This window comes from Zootoca vivipara, chromosome 8, assembly GCF_965207765.1.
Source record: "Zootoca vivipara chromosome 8, rZooViv2.hap1.1, whole genome shotgun sequence".
Classification (NCBI taxonomy): Eukaryota; Metazoa; Chordata; class Lepidosauria; order Squamata; family Lacertidae; genus Zootoca; species Zootoca vivipara.
In genome coordinates, this window is record NC_142591.1 from 30763592 (window position 1) to 30790290 (window position 26699).

General features: G+C 42.8%; 1 protein-coding gene across 4 annotated transcripts in view; it reads right to left on the reverse strand.

Annotated features, from left to right (window-relative positions):
• Positions 1-26699, reverse strand: part of DCDC2 (doublecortin domain containing 2) — a 43273-nt gene that overhangs the window by 11118 nt on the left and 5456 nt on the right. For 2 of the 4 annotated variants that reach the window (XM_035125975.3, XM_035125972.3), the window contains exons 4-9: positions 19241-19255; positions 9320-9396; positions 9101-9232; positions 4214-4360; positions 3100-3154; positions 2333-2483 (exon numbers count right to left, since the gene is read on the reverse strand). In XM_035125975.3, coding sequence (XP_034981866.3) covers positions 2333-2483; positions 3100-3154; positions 4214-4360; positions 9101-9232; positions 9320-9396; positions 19241-19255 — 577 coding nt within the window. The remainder of the gene's footprint in view (positions 1-2332; positions 2484-3099; positions 3155-4213; positions 4361-9100; positions 9233-9319; positions 9397-19240; positions 19256-26699) is intronic. The other 2 variants (XM_088675266.1, XM_035125974.3) reach the window with 1 other exon arrangement.

The following is a 26699-nucleotide window of genomic DNA, read 5'->3' on the forward strand; positions in this document are numbered from 1 at the left end:
GATCTATATGAAAACACTATGAGAAATTATCCAGAGGCTTGGGATGCTGAAGTGTCATTAGTTTGCTTATGACACTCAGATCTACCTCTTGTTTCTATCTTCTGATCTTAGGGAAGTACAGGCACCCATGTCCTGCATCAATGTTTTTAGAATCGGTCGTGGCTTGGTGAACAAACTGAAACTCCACACCTGACTACAGTGCTCTGGTCCTTAGTGGGGTTGCACTGCTGCTGAAGAACAAAATACATGTCTGGTAGGGCTCCTGGAGCAGGCATTGCCCCTGGATGACCTAGCAATGACAATGGCCAAGAGCACATTTTACCAGGTATGTGTCACTCTCCAACTGCACTGGTACCTAGGGAAATCAGACACACATCCAAACAGTGTTAGGGAAAGAAATAACTAACAGTCTAGTTGAATTCTGCATGTGAAATGTGGGAGAACATATTGCCCTTGGCCTCAGCAGTAAAACATAGGAGGGTTGTTATTTGGTTAATTTTGGCATTCTGGTTCAGTTTAAGTTGCTTAATCGTTTGGTTGGTGCCGTCATTTGCTCTGCAATGCTTGAGTAGCAGTCATAGCTCAGTGGCAGGGCAAATTCCTTACATGAAGAAGACCCCAGTTTTCAAACTCCCGGAAGAGGGCTACAATATTTTCCTTGGAAGTCTACAAAGGAAAGTTGGAGGCTCGTTCTACCTGCTGATAGGGTCGAACAACAATGGGCCCACAATCCTGGACTATTCTTGAGAACAAATCAGTACGGGCCTGGATTAGAGGACAAAGTTTGATTTAGTGATCACATTGAGGCATCTCTTGTGGAGGTGAGGGAATACCTTTGGCACAGCCAAGGAAAATTGAAACTGTACCACTTGGCTCCACATTTGACTCTGGGTAAGGGTTAAGGCAGGTGACTTTAAGAAGGAGTAAGGCAGCAATTAACACCTTTCCTTCCTGGAAATTGTGGTCTGACAGGAAAGTTAGGAATTTAGTGAATAGCTAAGGTTGACTTTTGCATATATTTGAAAGTCATGGTCAAGCCTACTCCAATATTTTGTCCCTTGTCTCCATTCTGGATAGCAGGACAAGGAACAAGTTGCATATTAAAAAGAAGTTTTAATTAAAAAGGCTCAATGGTTACCCAGCCTACATATTTCAACTTCAGAAAAACGGTTCAAAGGAATGCAGGATGCAGATAATTTAAAACTTCTCCACAACATTATACTTAACACTTCCCAGCTAAATTCATCAGGTGCCTACATGATTAATTTTGAAGCACCAATTAATTTATGTTCACTTAAGTTGTTGCTGGCATTTAATTAGAGTTTAGCTTTCATGTTCTTTATCTCTGTTGTTGTTGGCTGCTGAATTTGCTTTTGCTTTTTAGCTCAGGGGGTCATTATTGTAGTAGATTATTTTATTGTTTCATGTGAGCTGCCTTGGAGGCCTAGATGTGGTGTAAAGCCAGGGGGATTAGCATCTTAAAAGAATTTTTTATTCATAGCATGAATTTGCCAATCTCCCACATTGTAACGTGTGGCAAAAACAAACCATGACATCTGTTTTAGTATTACATCTAAACCAGGGGTTGAGATTTGTTTCACGCAAAAGAAAACACCATCTGTAAGACAAGAACAATCCTTACCTTACTGAGGTTTGCTTGAACCAAACGGAAACAATATCCCTGGCTCAGAAGTTTTGAAACTACAATTCCCATCATCCCTGACCACTGGTCCTGCTAGCTAGGGATCATGGGAGTTGTAGGCCAAAAACATCTGGAGGGCCAAGGTTGAGGAAGCCTGATCTAACTCTATTATGTATTTTTGGCCCCTTAAAAGAGCTTATTGAGAAACTGGTTTCATTCCGAAGATAAAAGCTCACTAAGGATTGGTTCTTTCTGCATTACCCTGCTTGTGTGACCATTTGAAAATGGATGTAGGCAGCCCCAGGAATTGAGGTGGTACCCACACCTGTGCAATGGCATTGCGGTGTGCATGTACCAGGACTGCAATCACCGCTTCCTCCTTCATTTGCCTGGGGCATGTGCAGGAAGCAAAAGACCTGAACAGCCTAATCAATGGAAGGGATTTAAAATGCAAAGTGACCCTGTCCTTGCCCAATGGACAGGCTTTCCTGATAGTCGGGGGGGGGGGGAACATTTTAAAAAACATATATCTTTAAGTTAAGAGGGCCATGTCAAGAAACAGTAATCCTTAGCAAAATTCATACTCGCTCATGATAAAGACACAAGAGTCACAAATAGTAATGGCAGCCAAACTTTAAGATTTAGCCACTGTTCTTGTTACTCCTTAAAATAGCGTCTTCGGGTACTTACCATTATCTGTGGGAACATGAGACCTGGTCACTGCTTTTATGTTTTCTTTTGATTTAGCAGGTTTTTTAATATCTTGATTCTGTACGTGCTTTTCCTTTCTCTTTGGAGGTTGAGGAGAGGACACTGTTTCTGCTGTGTCAGTAGATTTGGACTGATGGTTCCATCACAAAAAAGGAGAAGGAGACTATTTAATTTGGGAAAACTTAAAACGGAACTTTACATAGGCTGCAATCCTATATAGTAGGAATGTCCAACAGGTCGATCGCGAACTACTGGTCCGTGGTCTCCCCCCCCAAAAAAACCAACAACTACAACAACTTTGCCTTCCTAAAAAAAAGCTCAACAACTTTGGTAGCTCACTATTCAAAATCTGTTTTATTATCAATATTCCCAAACTCGAATCTTGCCAAGAGCATGCTTTGGATTTAATGTAGGAAAGTAATATATTTGATGGCAGAGAGCGCAGGGAGCTAGTCGAACCAGAGCCAATGCAACCACTTAGGGTACTTTCTGTAATCAATAAAGTTGTGGCCTAAATTCTGCCAAAAACCAAACCAAAATTTGAATCGTGTGAATTTATTCACTGAACACGCAAACATGCAAAGGAAATAAGAAGCTCAAGTCTCTTAAACTTCTTCTCTTTGTACTTCTCTTTTGTATCCAAAGAAGAATCCTTGTATAGACCCGCAACAGAAAATGACATCTTATCTGATAAGAGTTAAACAAGCTGTTTAACCATGAAACATATATTACTTCTGAATACTTACGCTCCCCTTAGACTTTCCAGATCCACCAATAGGAGGTAGTGAAGATGACTTGTAGCTGCAGGAAACAATAATGGTATTTCAGGTTTAAAACACTTGTAATGTTCTCAACATCATGAATTATTCTGCTGAAACAGCCTATCTATTGCCAACAAACATAATGTCTTTATAAGGGTGCTTCTAGACGGTCACTATTTCCAAGTGCAATTCAATCACGTACTGGCAAATCCAGGTTGCACAATCAAAGTCAGTTTGGTGCTCTTGCGTAACAAACCCACTTCCCCCAAAATAGACTTTCTGCAATAAGGAAAGTGAGAGGCAAAATGCACTGCAAAGTGTGGGCAACAACTGACTGAAGTAATGCTGGATAACATCCACCCAAACAAATCAGAATGGATGGTAATTAAACAGAGGACACCATCTAACCGCTGCACAAACCTTCTGCAAATGAATCATGATGAATGCTCAAACACAGATCATCTGGAACAACCCAGGGTATTTAGAAGCAAATGATTTTGTGAAATATTTTGCTATTGTCATACATAGGAAGGACCCTATATAATATAAGAAATTACTGAAAAGCTAGAAACCATTTCAGATATTCACAAGTCATGGCTGTCATCTCAAAGACCAATTGCAGAGGAAGCAGTTACATACAATGTCCTTTTATTTGTGGTCTAATAAAACACTTGTGAAGGACAGTAACTTTTGCAACTGGGCCAAAATAAATTTGCTCAAGAAGCTATGGAAAACTAGGAATGGAAAACTCCTCAAGTGAGAATTGTTGACTTTACCGGTTTATTCAAACAGGAGCTCTGATCTGTTACTGTGTGAAGAGGGTTAGAGTGAATTAAGGTAGCTTTATGGAAGCTTCGCTCTGTCAAACAAAGCAAAACCCTTCTTTATCCTCCTAACCTGTTGCTTTGGGTCTAATTCACACTATATGTTTTTGTCTGTGCAAGTAATCATAACTTAGATGCTCATATAAACAAGCAAAACATGTGAACTAGGCAATAAAAGATATCAGCAGCAATTGCAGCTGCACTGGATTCATGACACTGTATTATCATGATTCAAGTTCATAAATATGGCTAGTGCAAAAACCCATTAAACTTACCCATACGATCGTCTCATGGTGGACTTGGTGAACAGTAATTCACTATAGGGCAACTTCTTAAATTTGTCTCTGCCAACCGCTACGTAAAACTGCCCATTTTCCAAATCCAACCCACTCTCGACAGGTTTTCCGTCTAAAGTGTAGAGCCTGTAAAATATATGAGCACTTTCCTTTAGCAACTGAAATAGAACACCCACACCCTTCAAAGAGTGAACTAACCACTGAGAAGTCTAGTGGTACATTGTGAGCCCTCTTCCAGAAGAGAGAAGCATTCGCCCTTGGCGCCCACTTTGCCCCATCATTGGAACAACGTCATCTAAGCTGGAAGGAATTGTCTGAAGAACCACGAGCAGGGCTCCCACCAGTTGTGTGTTAGGAACATAGGAAGCTGCCTTATACTGCATCAGACCGATGAGTCTGTCACGCCAACTGGCAGTGGTTTCTCCAGGGTTTCAGACAGGGCTCAGCCCTACCTGAGTTTGGTCCCAAGTTGTAGAGGAAACAAGCCTAACACAATATGTCTTTTCCGATGCCTTTCCATGTAAGCTTTATCAGTACTCGCTTTGTCCTTTTTCTTAGAAGCAGTGACAACACTTCTCGTTTTTAACAATTTTTGAAATTGAAATTGGGGTGAGCTGTTTCTTTAAAAGCATTTCTAAATTGCTTAATATTTAAATCTCTAAGCTCAGCCAGACTGTTGGGTTTTGAGGAGCGCAGGATCGCTAAATGCATATGTTGCTTATTTATGACTCACTCCTCTCTATAACTCTGCAATTTCAGGTTTCCTCGAATACCTTTTTGGGGAGGGGCATGTTCTATCATTTGCAGAAACCAAACTTAGCATTTTGCTACCACTTACATTACACCAAACAAAAAGGCAACTCTACCAGCATCTCTTAAATATGCTGGGAAGCTCTGTTCCACACCTGCACCACTAATAAGAGCCACTAGATGGGATGGAAGGCCAGTTCATCTATAGTGCACTTTAAAATGCTGATGGGAAATCAGTGTAGTTAATTATTCAGCAGTCTACTGGTCAAAACCTCAAAGAATTCAGCAAGTGTAAGGCCCCCTAAAGGAAAAGTCACACTTTTAAGTATGTGAGCTCAGAGTGCAGAAATTCTTCCACATAGCTCTATACGACTCCATTGACTGTGTCGTTCACTCAAACTTTTCAATGTGCTCCTCAGATCAGAAAAGCTCTGAGTTTATTAAGGAAAAAAACTGACACCAGCCCAGATTGCCAACAAAACCCATTTAGAACTGGCCAGATTTTGAGACATTCTAACTGATTTGTTAAAATGTGCACGTCTACTTGAGTTTCCCATAATTCCCATAGCCTGTGTGCATGTAGCTAAACTACTGTTTGACATGCAGTCACAAAGCATTCACTAAACTAGTAACCCTGGGGGATGTTTCCCATATTGAAATGTTAGCTGACGGAAATGAACCCGAATGTCACTTATAAGATTTTTTTAAAAAACTGTAACATGAAGAAATTTATTTATTTATCTATTTCACAAAATTTCTAGATGACCCTTCAACACAGACAGTGATCGCAAGGCACTTTCCAACTAGTATAAAACATTAAATAAAAAAACAGTAAAATGCAATCATTAAACCCAGTCATGGGTAAGACACAACAGTGCAGGATAAACCTCTGAAGTTATTAGAAAACCTCACTAATTTCCTCCCTGAATTTGGTAGTGCACATTACTTCTTCTTTTTTAAGAAGAGAAAAGGGGAATTGGCCTTCACCAATTTTGCTGCAAGTTTAAAGTGAAGTTTTACACAAGTAGGTTATGACAGCAGTATAGTATAGGGGCAAGAGTGTTGGACCAAATCACCAGTTGGCCATGAAGCTTAATGGACAGCCTTAGAGCCGGTCCGTAACTCTCAGTCTGATGTACACAGCCATGAGCTCCTTGAAGGAAGGCAGGAAATAAACCTGTGAATCAATATATAAATGAAGTCTGTAGCAAGTGAGACATAGGACCTGTCTGTCCCAATGAGGTTAGACAAGTAGGTAAGATTTTAGACAAGTATGGTAAAACACCATACACTGGTTATACTGCAAGCAGACATTTCCGTTTTTATTCAGCTTATGCAAACAAAAAACAAACAAAAACAAAACTCTCTAAACTGAACTCCACTAATTCCCAATGTTGCCACAATCAGGGACCACCCATCACTGGAACAGTCACCATAAACATGGTAATGCAGTGCACCAGCCATGACTCAAGGAAACATAAACACACATTTCCCATGCTGTGATTTTTATCACAGGTGTGATTGAGAGGCATTCTTCTATTAACTAAAATTATAACTGAGGGAACAGCCCTTCAACACTGGAGTTCACATGGTCAAATGGAGCTTGTGTGCATAGGAGGAAGGCTCCTTGGGAATTACAACTTCTGCAACCCAATCTAAACAGGTCCTCTACTTCAGGCGGAAGTGGCTATAGGCATGTGCAAAGTACAGGGATGTCGTCGGAGTTGTCAGGCTGGAACGTCTCATCCACTTGTCAAATTTGGCCTGCCAGGGAGTAGGGAAATGAGGGAAATGAGGATCTGGCCCGCCAGCCAGATGCAGTTCTCCACCCCTCCCCTACACTATACTGCAGGCATCCCCAGACTTCGGCCCTGCAGATGTTTTGGACTACAATTCCCATCATCCCTGACAACTGATCCTGTTAGCTAGGGATCATGGGAGTTGTAGGCCAAAACATCTGGAGGGCCGCAGTTTCGGGGTGCCTGCTATACAGGGTCTGCCTGCCCATTAACCTCTCTGAGGCACCAGAAATGTTGCATCAGCAGATATGGTGGGGCAGTGGCACTAACCTGACCTCCTGGCAGGGGAGTCACTGCTGCTTCCTGGAAGGGAAGGGGGAGGATGGCAATGTGGAAACACACTAGCAGGGCCAATCCAGCACTCCTACTGGTACATTTGCAATGCCAACTTCCCACCACCTTACCCCCCTCTGTAAACAACTGCAACATTGCTGCCGGGAGGTCAAGTAAGTGCCCCGTTGTCTGCAACTGAAATGTAATGCACAAGCCATGCCATTTGTGTGGCTACTGATGTGTGTAATTGAGGAAAAAGCCCACACTAATGTTCAGATCAGTCTTGGCTGTACCGAACCCTCTAAACGTTGCATCTGTTTATTTAATGAAGAGTTTTTATGTTTTTCAGAATCAGTGGCCTTTACCGGAACCTAAGCTAATGATAGTTCAGCTACAACAAGTCACAACAGCTAATTTGTTAATTATTAAACAAACAATGATAAATCGCACTAGCTAGCTCAATGTGTCCTCTAATGTTTTAAGAAATCAAATACAAAAACTGGATTTACAGGAAACATGGAAAAAAACAAAAGGGAAGAAACACAGTGCGCTGTACAAATGCCTCTCAAGGTAACATGCTTTACCTTTGGGGTTTTCCCAAACAAAAGCTCTCTTCTGGACCTGGACCAGTTTGCTTTCAAAGCAGAACTGAAAACCCCCAATCCAAATGTTAACAGCAAACTATTAGGGCATTCCAACAACATGTAGGGTCATGCACCCCATCCCTGTCTTTCAAGTGCTGCCCCAACCTTTCCATATTGAGTGGGAAGATCTCTAAAAGGGGTTTCTAAGCATGTTCATATGAACACAGGGTTCCTGGTCACTTGGAAGAAGAAGAGTTTGGATTTGATATCCCGCTTTATCACTACACGAAGGAGTCTCAAAGCGGCCATCATTCTCCTTTCCCTTCCTCCCCCACAACAAACACTCTGTGAGGTGAGTGGGGCTGAGAGACTTCAGAGAAGTGTGACTAGCCCAAGGTCACCCAGCAGCTGCATGTGGAGGAGCGGAGACGCGAACCCGGTTCACCAGAGTCGACCGCTCTTCACCACTACACCACACTGGCTCTTCTGTGGAAGTGGAGACTTCTGTGTTCCCTTCAGACCTTCACACTTAACATAGGAAGTCAAGGTGACTCACATGGGACATAAATGTTGGGGACGGGGCAGTGTGCCTCTGCACTCTGAATGTCTGAAGTGGCTTTTGACTTACTGTGAACAAGGAAATGAAGAAAGGTGTTCAAGCAAAGGTGAGAAGGCAGAAGCACAGAAGTCCAAGAATGGTTTGGCTGCGGGGAAGATCTAAGCCAATGCGATTTCCCCCCAAGCACTGCCCCATAATTACCTGAGCCATTATCATAGTCGTGCACACGGGGTGACCCAGGTGTGCTCAGGCACACAGTAATGTTTATTTTAAAAAAGCCTGGAGATTGTGGTGAGGAGAAATTAGGGAGTGGAAATCTAAAGATTTCCCAGGCTGCCTATATGGCAAGACACTACCAGCCAGCTCCAGCCAATGCAAGGCAGCCAATACCTTAGCTCAGGGGTAGCCAACTCCCAAGAGACTGCGATCTACTCACAGAGTTAAAAACTGGCAGTGATCTACGCCCCCCCCCCCCCGCTTTTGTGGTTCAGGTCAAAGTTGTTGAACTTTTTTTAGGAAGGAGGAAGACCGATTTTTGGGGGGGGGGATTCAGGTCAAAGTTGTTGAGTTTTTTCAGGAAGGAGGTAAAATGTTGAGCTTTTTTTAGGGGAGCCACAGTTGTTCAGCTTCTTTGGGGGGAGCCAATGATCTACCAGTGATCTTCTGAAGATATCCAATGATCTACCGGTAGATCACGATCTACCTGTTGGACATGCCTGCCTTACCTCATGCATTTGCTGGCGGCTTCTACCTAGTAGCAAAAGGGCCAAAACCCCAGTTTATTATGTATATGTACAACATTAGAGCACTTTCGCCGCTAGAACTTGGTCCTGCTCAGCTGCACCTTGCTAGCAAAAACCTGAAACTGTGGTCACATTGACAACATGCCATTTCATCTTACCTGTGCACAGCACCACTTCTGAGTGTAACCTTTTCAGTAACCATTTCAAGAACATGATCCCATTGATTTAGTGCTCTTCTGGGGATGAAAAGACGCACGGCTGGGCTTACGAGGTCACCATTAGCAATCAGGCTAAGAAGAGGACAGGAAAAGTTGCAATCAGTTGGGTGTTCTTCAAAATAATGATGCTCAAACTGCCTATCAGAAAACCCAACTTACAAAACAGTGCAAGGCTCCTGAAGAGGCTTTCTAAACCGTGCAGACACGTTGATTCTGCTGTGGGAAACTGGCTTCACCTGAAAGATTTAAAAAATAAATACATCAGCAACTGATTCTGTCTCAACTTGTCATTATGACGACTTTTAAAATCTTACCTTATTCTTCCCAGGATAGACCAATTTTCTAACAGAACCTTAAGCATATTACATATGACTCTGATTAGTAGTCATGTTTTATTTGTGCTTTTGTTGAAATTGTGCTTTCCACTTTCTCATCAAAATCCTTAGTTTTTCCTCTTCATCGTAGCTGCGTATTTCTAGCCACGACTTCCCTGAGCTTCAAAAGTTAATCAGTGCCTACTGATTTGCAAGTGGTGCTGCTGAGTCACAGGAAACTTGGCCTCCCAGTGTCAGATCTGCTAATTTCTTGGCTGCCTCTCATAGTCCATGTTCAGCGGCTTGGAAAGAAACCTATCTCCCATTTGATACCAGTCAGGAGGCTATCAAGCTATATCCACCTTAACAGCTCCTCGTGTCTAAATGAGGCAAAGTATTGGTTTAGACATAATACTCTGTAAAAGCAGTCCAAACCCAGTTCAGCAGAACACATCTGAGCCTATTAATCCTATATGTACATGAGGCTTGTGCCTGTGGGCATGCACCCTTTCCCTCCTTTCTGTGGCATGTTTAAAGGTTTCCTGTGTTAGGGGACAATCCAATCCCAAAATCCACAGGGACAAGAGTTGGGAACTGGTGTATCTCTGGCATAAGCATCAGATCCCATGAGCTGGAGATAACACCACCATAATTCCCTCTTCCTGGCAGAGCCTGGCCTCAGATGGCTGAACCAAAACCCCTACACCAGCACAAGCCCCGAAAAATGGCCATCCCAGGGGAGTGGCAGGTAGTGTTGGTAGCAGAAGTGCCAACTTGGCCACACGACCGTGGATGCCCGTGGAGTGTGCATGGCACTGGCACTGAAATTTGTGGGTGAACCAGCCTCCTCATGGGGAATTTTGTGGGTGCTGGGTCCCCCAGGTCCCCAGGGGGTTGCCACCTATGTAATAGGCTATTTTTGCACACACCCCACAAAAAATAAGCAACTTTAATTCTTGAATTAGAGAGGAACCATGAACTGGAAGCATGATGTTGCAGGGAGAGGGAGAGATTTCCTTAGAAAATGTTCTAAAAACTAGCAATATTTTTCAGCTCCCTAACTTTTCAGGAACTGCTAGAGCTTTTGCTCTACGTACTGGGCCACAAGGACTATGTGTAGAAGTACTTATCTAGACAGTAATGGATTCCAGTGATCATTTATTAACTATTATTTCAATTTATATCCCACCCTCCAGAAAAGAAAGCCACACAGCATCAGTGCTATTCAATATATAATCAAATGCACTTCTGAGCCCTTTCAAAACTTCCAGGATGACACGTCTTTGCACTCAACTCTCATCCTGACATCCAGTAAGCTATACCTGCAGTTAAAATACACTCAGAACTACCCACTTAGCCCAGTAAAAGTTTCAGGCAAACTATTATAGAATTTGGAGCATTAATGGGACAGCCTGGCACATCTAACCAGTGGGAAATCAAATCTTTTTTCTGGATGGTGTTTTGTATGTGACTTCAGAGGATGATTGCCTTCTAACATTGCAGAGCTAAAGAAAGACTCACTAATCATAAAGAACAAGCCATTGAAAAGATTCCCAGAAGTGTGCAATTAATTAGTTTCCTCAAGCTGATGAAACCTATCAAAGCTTCTTGACAGGATACGAGGCTATCGAATACGCCTCCTTCTTGAGTCCTTCTGGAAATAAGCCACCCTGGCAATGATGTAGGGAGGTCAAAAAAAATATCTGAAGGGGTGTATATCTTCCAAATATAGATGTTGCAGCAATCTGAGTTTTAAATGAGCCTCTAATCAAAGAGACATTAGTATTTTTGCACTCCTTTGGTGCGTCTGGAAAACAAAACTGTTCCATTCTAAAATAAGCCAATCATTTGGGAGTGCATGGTGTGACCAAGGCATGTTATTTTTTCTTTTGAGAATAATTACAAAGTTACACTGATTTGTTAAGTGTGTTACAATGGAATGCACAAAATTATGCAGACAAAAAACAACAATAACAACAACAACAACCCTGAAACACACAACTATCAAACAACAGGAAAAACGAGTGCATTACAATTAAAAAAAAATCAGGACCTACTGAAATCAAGAGACACAAATAAGTCCACTGATTTCAGTTGGTCTACTCAGAGTAGGCATTAGTTGGATATGAGCTCATTCCATGATTCTGGAGTGAGGTAAAAATGCGATCAGGTAAAAAAATCCATTTTCTGAGAATTAAAGAGATTAAGGGTGAAATATGCCCACACATCTTTTCAAGTGTAAGAGTAAAGCAATGAACTTCTCTCAGAAAAATCTATTTTCTTAAAAACAAAACTTTAAACAAAAGTTCATATACACTATAATTATCCCTTTTCATACAACCAGTGAACACATTAGAGGGAAGGAAGCACTCACACAACAGACCCCATTCCCAGTCTCTGTTCATTCATTGGATCTTTTCTTATCAAAGCTATGCAAGTTATACTAAGGCTTTGTTTAGAAGATCAGATGGCTAAATCGGTTCAGGAGCAAGGACAGCATTCATGGGTTCATCTGAAAATTGGTTAGCCCTAATAAAAACAATATTCGGCTAACTCTGCAGCTTTCCTGATTAAGTAAACATTTGCTTAGACATTTTTCATTTTGGTTACAAAAAGAGCTTTGATTATGTTGTTGTTTAGTCGTGTCCAACTCTTTGTGACCCCATGGACCAGAGCACGCCAGGCACTCCTGTCTTCCACTGCCTCCCGCAGTTTGGTCACTCATGTTGGTGGCTTTGAGAACACTGTCCAACCATCTCGTCCTCTGTCGTCCCCTTCTCCTTGTGCCCTCAATCTTTCCCAAAATCAGGGTCTTTTCCAGGGAGTCTTCTCTTCTCATGAGGTGGCCAAAGTATTGGAGCCTCAGCTTCACGATCTGTCCTTCCAGGGAGCACTCAGGGCTGATTTCCTTAAGAATGGATAGGTTTGATCTTCTTACAGTCCATGGGACTCTCAAGAGTCTCCTCCAGCACCATAATTCAAAAGCATCAATTCTTCGGCGATCAGCCTTCTTTATGGTCCAGATTTGATTATACCAAATACAAAATATATGTTTGCTTATAGCAGATACTGCAGTGAGTTCCCCAAGCCTGCATCTTGTATGTGTTCTCTCATAGAGACAGACAGGTCCACACATTTAGGCCTCCTGCACTGCCCATTGCATTTTATTGAGACTGGGAGATCTGATAAGCACAAGGGGATTTCTACTGTGCCATTTCAGAGGGGGAAAGAGGGTGCTTTCTGTTCGGTGTGGGGATGCAGAATGTGCTCTTCTGCCCCACTAATGGTGAAATTATTCACAGGCAAAACAATCAACTGAGGGACAGCCTGTAAAACACTTGTGGTTGGATTAATCTTTTCCTGAACATTTTTTGTTATGGGGAAAAGCACACACAAAAGACTGCAGTCTTGAATAATAATAATAATTTGATTATTTATACAATGCCCATCTGGCTGGGTTTCCCCAGCCACTCTGGGCAGCTTACAGCACATAAAAAATGGTAAAACATTAGCATTAAAAATATCCCGATACAGGGCTGCCTTCGGGTGTCTTCTAAAAGTCAGGGAGTTGTTTATTTCCTTGACATCTGATGGGAGGGTGTTGCACAGGGCGGGCGCCACTACCGAGAAGGCCCTCTGCCTGGTTCCCTGTAACCTCACTTCTCGCAGTGAGGGAACTGCCAGAAGGCCCTTGGAGCTGGACCTCAGTGTCCGGCCTGAACATTGGGGGTGGAGGCTTGGAGGATCATTTAGGCAGGGGAATAAAGAGGATTGACCCTGCTAGGCACTTTCCTGTTCCAAATTGCTCACCCTCTGCTCCTTTTTCCCACAGGGGTGGAAAACGCTGGAACCAGTTTCTTCCCCCGCCCCCCCCACCTATGAGTGGAATTGCAGTGGAGGAGATTTTGAGCAGAAAAATGGATGACAGGCAAATGGTCTAACAGCCCCTTCTCACCATCTTCTTTTGATTGTTTTTCCTTTAAAAAAATGGATGGGGGGGAATGATATACAGTGGTGCCTCGCTAGACGAAATTAATTCGTTCCAGGGGTCAATTCGTGTAACAAATTTTTCGTCTAGCGAGTCCCAGTTTCCCATAGGAATGCATTGAAACTTAATCAATGCGTTCCTATAGGCTCTGGGGGACTGGCGGCGGCATGCGACGGGGCTTCGGAGAAGGTCTCCGAAGCCCCGCCCGATGCCGGCTGTGTGCGAGGCGGCTGGGGGAGAAGCTCACTTCTCCCAGCCACCGCCTTGCCTGACTCCCCCGACATGGAGCGCAGCTTCGGAGACCTCCGAAGTTGCGCTCCATGCCGGCTGTGCGCGGCGAGAGGCGGCGGTGGGGGAAGCTTCTCCCCCCGCCGCCTCCCACCTGCCTTCTCCGGTGTGGGGTGCAGCTTCGGAAGCCTCCGAAACTGCACCCCATGCCAGCTTTACGCGGCGAGAAGCTTCTCCCGCCGCCGCCTCCCGCCTGTCTTCCTCGGTGGTGCGCGGTGGTGCGGTGGCTTCAAGGGGAAGACAGGCAGGGGCAGCCGCCGCACCGCCGCATTTTGGCGCTGCCCCCCCTGGCAAGGGAAGATTAGCTGTCAGCTCCCCGCGCTGACAGCTGATCTTCCTTTGCCGCCTTCTATGGCCGCGCTTCGTAAGACGAAGCGGCGGTCATAGAAAATTTTGTCGTCTTACGAATGCCTCGCGCAACGCAAAACTCTTTCGTCTAGCGAGTTTTTCGTTGTGCGAGGCATTCGTAAAGCGATGCACCACTGTAACTATGTGTAATGTGATAATTTGGCCATGAGCTATGGATCAGTTCTTAGATGAACTATGGCAGCACACTAGCCATATGATCTCCATGCTGATGTCCAATGATCTGCAAACTGCCATCGGTTCAGGTTGCACAGTAAATATAGTTCTTAAAAAGGCTTAACACCTTGAAGACCATGGTCCAGCGGTATTGCCTCCCACAATTCTACCTGTGTGGTAATATACTGAACTGGAGGCTCCATTGCACACATGCCCTAAGTTCCAGTTTCAGGTTTACAGTTCAACTGCTCATATATTTATTTACAAATCACCACAATACAGCATTGTCTAGAATATGATCCCCTCGGGAACCACAAAGTAATATATTAACCAACGTGGAATCTGTAATTATGTTAAGGATCTCACATCACCGCAGCCTTTAATCGCCAGCTCAGTAAACATGCTTCAAATGATATCAATAATCCAAAGTTACTCAGCTGGATAGACTCAGTTGGACAGGCTCTATTTACCTCAGCTGCACAGGCTCAAACTTCAACACAACAGCTTGCAAATCAATGGGATTTAATTGCATTAATTTAATTTTAGAAATAGGACTCTCGGTTCCTAGATTGCTTTAAGCGGACTGGCTGTGATCAGGAGATCCTCGCAGCAGGTGACACACATGTTAAGGATCCGTCAGGAGAGCTAAACCAGAAATTACGTGAGAAACATTGAGTGCCCAACTCAGTATTTCCTTCATAATGCTAATATGGGCAGGATTTGCAGGGAGAAATCAGCAGAAGGGAAGGGATGATTGACCCCCACCCCTTTAGTCCTATCCATCAATTTTCTGTTGCTAATGTTGCCCTCCGGGGTCTGAATTTGAAAGCTAGGCCAAGGAGGAATTGTCTCAGAGAGGAAGGATTTTGCTAGGGGTAGTTGGTTAAGTATGCTTCCTTCTCATCATTGATTCTCCCCTCTTCCACCACATTCCCAGTTACCTTGATAAGCAAAGGCCTGGAGCCACGTCAATTCTGAAAGTCCAAATAATCTTCCATTGGGAGGAGAGCAGGGAAGTGATTGACTGGGAATCACATACTTATCCGCAAAAGGTGATTAGTTGTAAACCACTACGAGTGCAAGGAGCAAACATTTGACTTGTATCCATTCTACCACGAAAGTCTAAGTTAGGTCTAATAGCAAGGAAATTCGTTTTAGAAAACCAGACCGTCTCGCTTTCCCTACAGCACAACAACACTGCACCAATTTATCTGAATGAAAACAGTAGCGACAATAAAGAGATGGGAAGCCTATCCTCTAAGTTCACCTTGCATTAAGGGCAGTGCAGGACAAAAGTGATGAGTTGCCACCGTCTCCTGAACTTGGTATATTGGTGGAAAAGGAGACGTCAGCAAAAATGGAAAGGCAGCGCTACTGAGCAAAGGACATAACTTTGCTTGACACACCACTTTTAGAGCTGCCAACTACTTAAATAAGTTTTAGAATCACCTGCCTTTTTATTGATCAGTAAATTAAACAATTAAAAATAAAACACATTTTCAAATTGCCAAAGCTTCAGTAAAGGTTACCTTTTGAGATAATGAAGGGCATGCAAAACAATCCACAATTTAGGCAGCAATCGGGAGCAGGGAACCTTTAGGCTCCCCCACCCCTTGAGCTAACTGACAGGTGGGCAGAGTGACCACCTGTCAATCACCTGACCACATGATGGCTCAAGATGAATGCTAGGTGGGGGGTCCTGCCCACCCCCTCCTTCTACCCACCTGTCCTGCGCCATGGGGTGGGAGGAGGGGTTCTGCTCTGCCCATGCATTTCCTACAGGTAATGTGCTGGCAAAGCAGCATGCCGCAATTGATCTCTCTGATCATCAGCTGTTGAGAAAAGACTTCAGTCCTGCTCTCTTCAGGGAGCCATTTCACCAGGGTGTGAAGCAGATTCCAGCAGGATTGAGGAAAAACCACTGCCCATCACCTGACATCACTCAGTGACATTAGTTGACAAAAGGGCATGTTTTTTGGGGGGAAATGGGCTTGCAGACCATATTGGACTCCCCCAACAGGCCAAGATTAACCTGTGGGCTGAAGCTTCTCCATCTGTTATATCCCTTTACCCGGACAAGTCACACTGAATCAACAGGACTTATTTCTAAGAAGACAGGATTGTGTTGTTAATGCAGACATTGTCAATACCAGTCAGTGTCTGTAGAGTCATCCTTACTTATTTCTTTTTCATTCCATATTACAATTGACATGGAGGGTCAATATATATGTGTCTGCTTTATTTTCAGTATCGCAAATTAAAATTTGCCCTTGCCAGTTAAAACTAGTCTCTTCCTATCAGTCACTGAAACTCTTTTTTTAAAAAAAAATCGTTTTACAAATAAACACAACAATTTAAACACAACGAATACATACAAAAAAAATAAAAATAAAAATAAAAAACACAAAAATCAAAATACCATAAATCCTTTTCCATTAACATTGTAAAAGGGGACTTCCTCGAGTTCCCCCTATCTGCGGTTCATTTCTCATTCATCTTTAGCAATTTCCAATTCATTATTTAAAACTCCTTCCTATTTCAAATCCCTCATATCACCAAATTATTTAACATAATTCTCATACCCGCAGTTTCTATAAACTTCTAAATCTAATCTCAATATACAATTTTAGCATATTTTTTAAAATAAACTTTAAAATCTTTCCAAACTCTTGATTAATATCATTCATATCATGATTAATATCATGATCCTATGCATGTTTTACAAAAGTGTGTTCCAACCTAAACTTACTGAAGCTTGCAACTCTAACCATACTTACTTACTAAGGATCACACTCCCACAGAAGTATATTAGTAAAGTAAATTCCAAGTTCCTAGAATGGAGGAATCGTTTCCTAAATGTTTTCTAACTAGTAAAAGTAGATTTTTCCTACATCACTCTGGGCGGTTCAGCACTCCTCCAAATAGCACATTCAGTTGGTGAGAATTGCAGCCAAAATAGAACCACTGAGGAATAAGAAGGTGAACCCTAATGGTGAACCCTGAAGTTTACAGTAGAAAAAGAACACCTTTTTTAAATAGAAAAGAAAACCTAAGAGAGCAAACAAAATCCCAACCAGCTCAATGAGATCTAAGCATGCTCACTAACTATGAGTGGGGGAGAAGAGGGGTGGAGGGTTTCTAGACATCATGTTCTACCTCAAAGTTTTGTTTTTATTTTAGCCTCTGAAGTGTAGGTGGGTTCCCACACAGTGATAACAGCAAGAACCTTTATTGAACTACGGAACTGGACAACAGGGGCAAAACAACTGCTTATATAAATTTCTGGAGGCCTGGGCCACTCCCACGTGATTGGCTGTCTAAACTTCCAAGCTGCGAATCATAAGTCAGAGTTTAAGGGCCAATGGCAGAGGCCCAAATCCTGAAATGTTCTGTGACTGGATATCATGTATCAAATCAGAACACAGGGGCTCAGAATCCTTAGTCCAGACTCAAACTCAGGCAAACACAGACCACTGAATATACAACAACCTCCTTCCCAGGCTCATCAGGGAAAGAAGTTAGATCTCGAGTTGAGGACTCAGAGGCCACTGGGCAATCTAGTCCCCAGCCTTTCCCTCCAGTCTTATTTTAAACCACCCCATTGCAAGAATATTCTTCTGGCTCTATTATTTCTCCCTCTATTTCTGTGGAATGGATCAACTTAGTAACAAACAGCATTGCATGTGTATTAAATATCTTTTGGAAACCTGTTGGGAAGATGACAATAAAAACCCACTAGAGATCACACAAAGAAAAAAGGCTTGAGATATACCTAAAAGATGCATATAGGCTTCTGTTTTGTGCGCCAAGAGGTACTACCCTTGGGTGTCCAGGCTCCACTCTCTCCATCTAAGGGTCTGAGTCCCAGAGGCCGTGGCAATCCTAAATAGGTAATCAGATCTACTGCTAAAAATCACAACAAAGTGATAACCTAGGACAAAATTGCTTCTATCACCATCTGCAGCTGTTTGTTGTTGTTTAGTCGTTTAGTCGTGTCCGACTCTTCGTGACCCCATGGACCATAGCACGCCAGGCACTCCTGTCTTCCACTGCCTCCCGCAGTTTGGTCAAACTCATGTTCGTAGCTTTGAGAACACTGTCCAACCATCTCGTCCTCTGCCGTCCCCTTCTCCTTGTGCCCTCAATCTTTCCCAACATCAGGGTGTTTTCCAAGGATTCTTCTCTTCTCATGAGGTGGCCAAAGTATTGGAGCCTCAGCTTCACGATCTGTCCTTCCAGGGAGCACTCGGGGCTGATTTCCTTCAGAATGGATAGGTTTGATCTTCTTGCAGTCCATGGGACTCTCAAGAGTCTCCTCCAGCACCATAATTCAAAAGCATCAATTCTTCGGCGATCAGCCTTCTTTATGGTCCAGCTCTCACTTCCATACATCACTTCTGGGAAAACCATAGCTTTAACTATACGGACCTTTGTAGGCAAGGTGATGTCTCTGCTTTTTAAGATGCTGCCTAGGTTTGTCATTGCTTTTCTCCCAAGAACCAGGCGTCTTTTAATTTCGTGACTGCTGTCACCATCTGCAGCGATCAAGGAGCCCAAGAAGGTAAAATCTCTCACTGCAGCTGTTTAGCCACGGTCAAACTAACAATACCACCAGAGATCAATTTTTTCAGGGGAGGGGAGGGGGGAAAGCAGGCTGAATTCAGTCCCTCCACCCTTGTCAAACCAGTAATCACTACTTTTACCAACAGCTTTACTGCGGTTGTACATGCAAAGTCTCTGTTGCTACACAGGAGTAAGAAGTAAACTATAAATGTATACGTGAACCAAAGCTATTGTATATCATGATAAGTGTCCTACTATGTTCAGAGTATATGCACTGAAATCAATGTGTCTGAAGTGAGGTATCACCCAACGACATTGTATGTAACATTCATTCTTATACCATGATAAACCTTATTCAAAAACGTTTAGACAATTTAGCAATAAAAATCCAACACGGATACTTACATCTTCCAATGCTAACTGTTGGCAAAAAACAAAATAACATATTTAGCATGTTACACTCATTACCATCTGTTTATTTTTGACATATTTGTAAAGCAGGTTGTTTTAATACGAATGGATGCAGTGACCTATCTGATGTGGTTAAAATAATACCTGTTTATCAGATATAAAACTGGCCACACTGTTCTTTTATATGTATGGAAACTGGTCAGTTATCACTATTTATTAACCCAGTAAATATCATTATTCTCCATCTCTCCTTACTTCCCTGTTCTATTTTGCCATACCTTTTCACAGAATTTATGTACAGTACGTTCCAGTCTAAACTAAAATTACAGCATGACTGTTGGGTTGAAAAAGACATTCTGGCTCTACTAAAGCTTTTATGTTGACATGATGAAGCAATATTGATTTTCATTTTCCAGAATTCCACTCTCCACCTCATACCTCAAGCAGCATAAATTCCCACAAGAATCAGCAGCATTCCACCTCAGCTTGGTCCGCTGATCAGATGCAAACTATTTCTAACCTATTATTATTATTATTATTATTATTATTATTATTATTATTATTATTATTATTATTTTCTCTTTTGCTCATTGTGCACATAAAAACACACACACTCCATTTCTTCCCCCACCCTGGCAGATAGCTAAGGCTTGCATTTCTGGCTCCAGAGACATCAATGAGCTATTAATGCTACACCAAGGCCAATGGGGTAATCTCTTCACTTCAGAGGGCAAGATAATATGAAGCATAACAAGGTGATTTGGCTTATACTTATATACCGTAGTTTAAAAAATAAACATGAGAAAGCTGAAAATACTGTGAACCACTGCCATACCAATTAGCTTTTGCCACCCTGGGTTCCTTTGGGTGGAAAGATAGGATATAAAATTAATTAATAAACATGCAATCAATAAAATAGACTGAGGCAAATAATTGTCAGGTTTTGAAAGGCCTACCTCATCTGACGTACGTAATGGTAAGGAGTACTTAAGATTCAAGCAAATTCTATTTTGCATGATCTACCATTATTGGAGCTCTGCACCCCTAAAATTGTCAGCTCACACTGCTCGTCGTTAAATATTTCAGTTCAACCTCTTTACAAAAAGCAAACTTGGATGTATAGTACGTCTATAGGCAAATTTGTTCAACATCTTCCTTTTGTTGCAGGATTAAGGACGTATATATCTAAATGGAACCTCAATTTCCAAATCTGATTCTTCATAAGCACAGTCTAGCTGGACCGCCTTATATTTTTAAGATTTCGTCACAGCAGCACATAGTAAGTTGATCAGCTCATGTAATGAACCATGGTTAGCTAGGCCAGTTTAGTACAATGGTCTATTATATTCAGTCCTCTCTGGTAAACGGAGTATAAATATTTGCATTCCCTTAGGACAGACTGAGGTCAAGGGAACCCAAAAGTCTGATTACATGCTCTTACTCTCAGGTTGAAAGGCTATCAGTCAAATGAAAAGAAACCAGAGAGCGTAAAAAAAATGTTTAAAAAAATATTTAGAACAAAGGAAAAGCTTATTCAGATTTATCAAATCACTGTTCTTTGCATATGATTAGATTGCCCCCCCCCAAAAAAAGCAATAACAGGTTACTCCAAGTATGTGGGTGCTTTGCATCACTAACAGAAGAAATCTGGTCTCTCTTATCAAGATTTCACAGATGGATCTGTGAGTGAAGTCCTTTTCTCACCTATTTGCATCTTGTTTTTACATACAGTCATACCTCGGGTTACGGCCGCTTCAGGTTGCGCGTTTTTGGGTTGCGCACCGCGCCGAACCCAGAAGTCCCAGAATGGGTTACTTCCGGGTTTCAGTGCTCACGCATGCGCAGAAATGCTAAATCACGCTTTGCGCATGCGCAGAAGTGGCGCTGCAGGTTGTGAACGTGCCTCCCGTACAGATCCCGTTCGCAACCCGAGCGTCTACTGCACAGTGGTACCTTGGTTTACAACCATAATCCGTTCTGGAGGTCTGTTCGTGAACCAAAACAGGTTGTAACCCAAGGCGTGCATTCGCCAATGGGGCCTCCAAAAAAAAATGTTTGTAATAAAAAAAAATGGATTGTAATCCAAAAAAAGTTCACAAACCGGGACACGCACTTCTGGGTTTGACGTGTTTGTAATGCAGAACGTATGCAAACCAGACTGTTCACAAACCAAGGTACCAGTGTATATGCATAGAGAGAGGGAGAGCAAGCGAGATGTTAGCCTACTCTTTTGTTACAACGACAAGGACAAATTACAGAAAATGAGGAGGTCTAAGCAAGCATATTGCCAAACATAGGAATTAATGCCAGATATCTGCAAAACATGCATATAAACATTCAGTAGACTACACAGAAACACTAGTTCCTTTCCCCAAGCCACTTGCCAGCCGAAGTTCTTTTCCACGCATCCCCTGTCACAACCATATCCTGCTCTCTTCTGAACATGCATAGGGAGTTGTACTAGCACAAAGTGCAGAATCATTCAGTCTGCACACGTGTACCTCTGCAACCACTTTGCAGAAATCCTAGGGGTATGCCGGGTAAAAAGGGTTATCTGTGTACACAGACATCCTTGTACCAGCGTTGCCTCTTGTTGGGACTGGACTGGACTGTATTCATTGGTATAACCCACAGACTGGCATGAAGAAACGTTTTCAACCCAAAGGATTCATTTCCTCATGCATAGCCCACTGGAGCCCACAGGTCAGTGGTGGGTGGAACCATGGGCAAAAAGTGGGTGGGAGCTACATATTTACCTTTGTACAGTAGCCTACATTCCAACAATACATGTCACATGTTTCTATACGCCTCCGGTGGACTTTTCACCGCTCGTCAGTTTCAAGAAAAATGCAGCGAGCAAAACCAACCCCTGTATATGGCGTTTATTGACCTGACTAAGGCTTTCGACACTGTAAATCGTAATGCCCTGGGGACTGTCCTTCTGAAAATTGTCTGCCCAGATAAATTTGTAAACATCATTCGGCGCCTCCATGATAATATGACAGCAACAATTGCAGATAACAATGGCTCTCAAAGTGGACCATTCACAGTGGGATCAGGTGTTAAACAGGGTTGTGTTATTGCCCCAACTCTATTTATTATTTTCATTGCCATGATCCTACACTTTGTTGAAGGGAAACTCCCCACCAGAGTGGAAATCATATATTGAACAGATGGAAAGCTCTTCAATCTGAGCAGACTGAAAGCAAAGAGTAAGGTTACCATAACTTCCGTCATAGAGCTTCAGTATGCTGATGACAACGTAGTGTGCGCATGCTCAGAGGATGACCTCCAAACCATCCTAAATATCTTTGCAGAAGCTTACGAAAAGCTTGGCCTATTACTCTACTTCCAAAAAACCAAAAACTAAATATCTTTGCAGAAGCTTACGAAAAGCTTGGCCTATCACTCAACTTCCATAAAACCAAAGTGCTGCACCAACAAGTACAAAATAACCCCTCTGCAGCACCACAAATCCAACTCAATGGTGTAATGTTGGAAAATGTCGATCACTTCTCCTACCTAGGCAGTTATCTTTCCACAAGGGCCAACATTGATGCCGAAATCCAGCATCGACTGAGCTCTACGAGTGCGGCTTTCTCCTGATTGAAGTGCAGAGTGAGGACCGGGACAATCGTAGGGAAATCAAAATGCTTGTTTACAAAGCTTTTGTACTACCAACCTTACTATATGCTTGTGAAACATGGGCCACTTATAAACGCCATCTCCAACTCCTCAAAAGATTCCATCAATGGTGTCTCCGAAAAAAATTACACATCACTTGGGAAGACAGTTGAACTAATATCAGTATACTGGAAGAAGCAAAGATCACCAGTGTTGAAGCAATGATTCTTCAACATCAACTTCTGGTCATGTTGTGCGGATGCCTGATGATCGTCTTCCAAAGCAACTACTCTATTCCGAACTTAAAAATGGAAAGTGTAATGCTGGTGGTCAACAAAAGAGGTTTAAAGACTATCTCAAGGCAAATCTTTAAAAATGTAGTATAAACACTGACAACTGGGAAACACTGGCCTGTGAGTGCTCCAGTTGGAGAACAGCCTTTATCAAAGGTGTCATGGGCTTTGAAGACACTCGAACTCAGGACACAAGGGAGAAACATGCTAAGAGAAAGGCACGCTTGGCAAATCCACACTGTGATCAACTCCCTTCCGGAAACCAATGTCCCCACCGTGGAAGGACGTGTGGATCCAAAATTGGCCTCCAGAGTCACTTACGGACTCATTTTTAAAACCGTGTTTATGGAATACAATCTTACTTGGCTACAAGTGATCGCCAAAAAAGAAGAAGACCATCCGGGAAAGCTAGGGGCATTATTGCAGTTGACAAACATATTCCCACCAGGCAAAAACACCTGAGGCAGGTGTATAGCAGTGCTATTGTGGGACATGGCCTGGGGAGAGTTCCAAGGGTGAGACAGAGATGCCTGGAGGGCCACATTTAGCCTCCAGGTCCAAGGCTCCCCACTCCTGCTATACACAGTATTAGAATGTTTAGCCGTTATCTTTCTGAGGGACACAGTTGCAATTAGCAAAACATGTGTCAACCAGAAGCATCATCTTTGTTTTCTCAGGCTTTCTGGTCAACGCTGCACTGAATCCTCAAGGTATTCATTTCAGAAGAATAACAGTGTTTGTATGGCGTGATGTGCTAATTAGGTTACCAAGATACTAACTATCAAACAACTTGGAGAGCTATGCTCTTCCAGAGTTTTAAGATGCTAAATTCAGTGCTTCAGGAACCGGGTCACTCAACCAGCAAGAAATAAAGTTGTTGGTTCTCCTTTTTAAGTATGAGTCGTTTGTATTCTACAATACTACATTCCTATAAAACATAATGGATTGCCCTTTTAATAGAACACAAATGCTTCACAAATCAAGCCTTTCTGTTTTTAATGAATCTTATTTCTGAAATGTTTACTTATCCTAGATAGTAAAGTTGTCAGCACATAATTTACTTCACTATAAATATAGGTGAGCCCTGTTCTGGATCTTTACACCAGCCTCTTCAAGAAAGTATGTTTCCAGGACAACCCTATACAGGCCTACTGAGTTCAACACGGCTTAAAAGTGGGTTTTGGAATGCTGCCTAAATTAAGAAGACTTAAGACACTACTGAAAATGTATTTCATGGACACCCCTGACAGTTACATCCAGTCGCGAACGACTCTGGGGTTGCGACGCTCATCTCACTTTCCTGGCTGAGGGAGCCAACCTTTGTCCGCAGACAGTTTTTCCGGGTCATGTGGCCAGCATGACTAAGCTGTTTCTGGCGAAACCAGAGCAGCGCACAAAAACACCGTTTACCTTCCCGTCGTTAAGGAGTGGTACGTATTTATCTACTTGTACTTTGACATGCTTTCGAATTGCTAGGTTGGCAGGAGCTGGGACCGAGCAACAGGAACTCACTTCATCACAGGGATTCGAACTGCGGATCTTCCGATCGGCAAGCCCTAGGCTCTGTGATTTAGACCACAGCGCCACCCACATCCCATCACAGCCAGTAGGATTCCCAAATATAAGCAAAACGTAAGAGCTGAACTGCAAAGGCAATCAACTCTACAAATCAAAGGCAATGTGCATGTTATTCACAAAAATAGAAATGATAAAGAAAGAACATTTAAATTATCCTCACTTTTAATTCAAGCCTCAAATTAGCCTCTAAGTTAAGGGTGTGTTAACTTGGGCGCTGTGGTCTAAACCACTGAGCCTCTTGGGCTTGCTGATCGGAAGGTCGGCAGTTTGAATCCGTGTGACAAGGTGAGCTCCCGTTGCTCTGTCCTAGCTTCTGCCAACCTAGCAATTCGAAAGCACGCCAGTGCAAGTAGATAAATAGGTACCACTGCAGCGGGAAGGTAAACAGCATTTCCGTGCACTCTGCCTTCCGTCACGGTGTTCCATTGCACCAGAATTGGTTTAGTCATGCTGGCCACATGACCCAGAAACTAACTATGGGCAAATGTAGGCTCCCTCAGCCTAAAGCGAGATGAGCGCCACATCCCATAGTCACCTTTGACTGTACTTAACCTTCCAGGATCCTTTACCTTTTTACCTCTTATGGCACGTACAAATGAGTAGTTTAGGTGTTATTATTTCCCTATATCTGAACATGCATCTTAATTCTACATTACACACTCCATCAAAAATTGTACTCTCTCTAGCAATGAAATCCATTTAAAGATCTCACTGACGTAAGTTTGATTCATGTACTAAGCAGCACATGCTGGTGGATTTAGAATTACTGATACTATATAATTAGTCTGTCTCACTTGCAGGAAATAATCACTGTAAAATGTTAATTTCCTATTTTATATCTGCGTTAAATGACCATGAACTATCGTAACAATTCTGTTTGAATAGTGCAGCCTGCCTTTCACTCTTCTTCACAGTCTTTTCTCCAGGGAAACTGGTTCCGCGAATAAGACAAGGGACCCACAGCAACAAAGAAAAAACAAACACAAACAAATAATCCAGAAGACACTGGATTTTAACTTTAAAATAGATGCTGAGTTAACATAAACTAACAAGAAAGTTCATATATCACACACAAAAAATGGTTGCCACTAATAACAATTTTGAACTAAAATTATGGTCTGAGCTCCCAAACATACAGGATCACAGTCATACAGCATCCATAAGAGCTGCTTGTCTGCTTTCATCTTAAGTCTGCTCAAAACCCTGTCTTACAAGTTGCAGGGGTTTCCAGAGGCAAAATTCATTTGTTCTGTTTCCTGTAGTTGTGAAATGTGATTAACAATGCTGGATGAAGGCTAGTGGTACCCCAAAGGGAAGCCCCAGAGGAGGAAGGCTCAGAGCCAGGGGATTGGTGGTGGGACACGGAGGAGAGGTCAAAGGGAGAAGATTGGGAAGAGGGGCTGGATGCTGATGGGGCAACAGGGTTTAGTGAGCAGGGAGAGCTTGTGGCAGAGAGCAGTTCAGATTCCAAGACTAAAGCAGGGGGCAGGGAAAGAGGCAGCTGAAGAATCCAGGGAACCTCCCACTCCTGCTGCGACAAGCTCCGCTCCCCCCAGTCTCCAATATCATGCAAGATAATGGGAGCAAGAACAGAAGCTAGAGGTGAGCAGACACAGTTTGAGACTGCTTGGGAAACATACAGGAGCCAAGGAGCCTTAGAAAGGATGGAAGGCAGGGACCTTCATTCCTGGCAATCCTCCTGGAAAGGGTGGCTGAGTTGTATGCCGTTTCCTTGAATGAAGAGTTAACTTCCCTGACAACAGAGCCCTGAGACGTTCATGCTGACCTGCGTCTGACTCCAACCCTATCAATACATGCGAATGCAAAGAGTCTTGTGACACATGACATTGCCTGCAATCCACTTCATCAGATCGTTAATAAGTTACCGCCTCTTTAAGAGAAACCAAGTGGAATCCTGGGGCAAAGCAGATCTAGAGCAGTTGTGTTTAAAGTTTTAA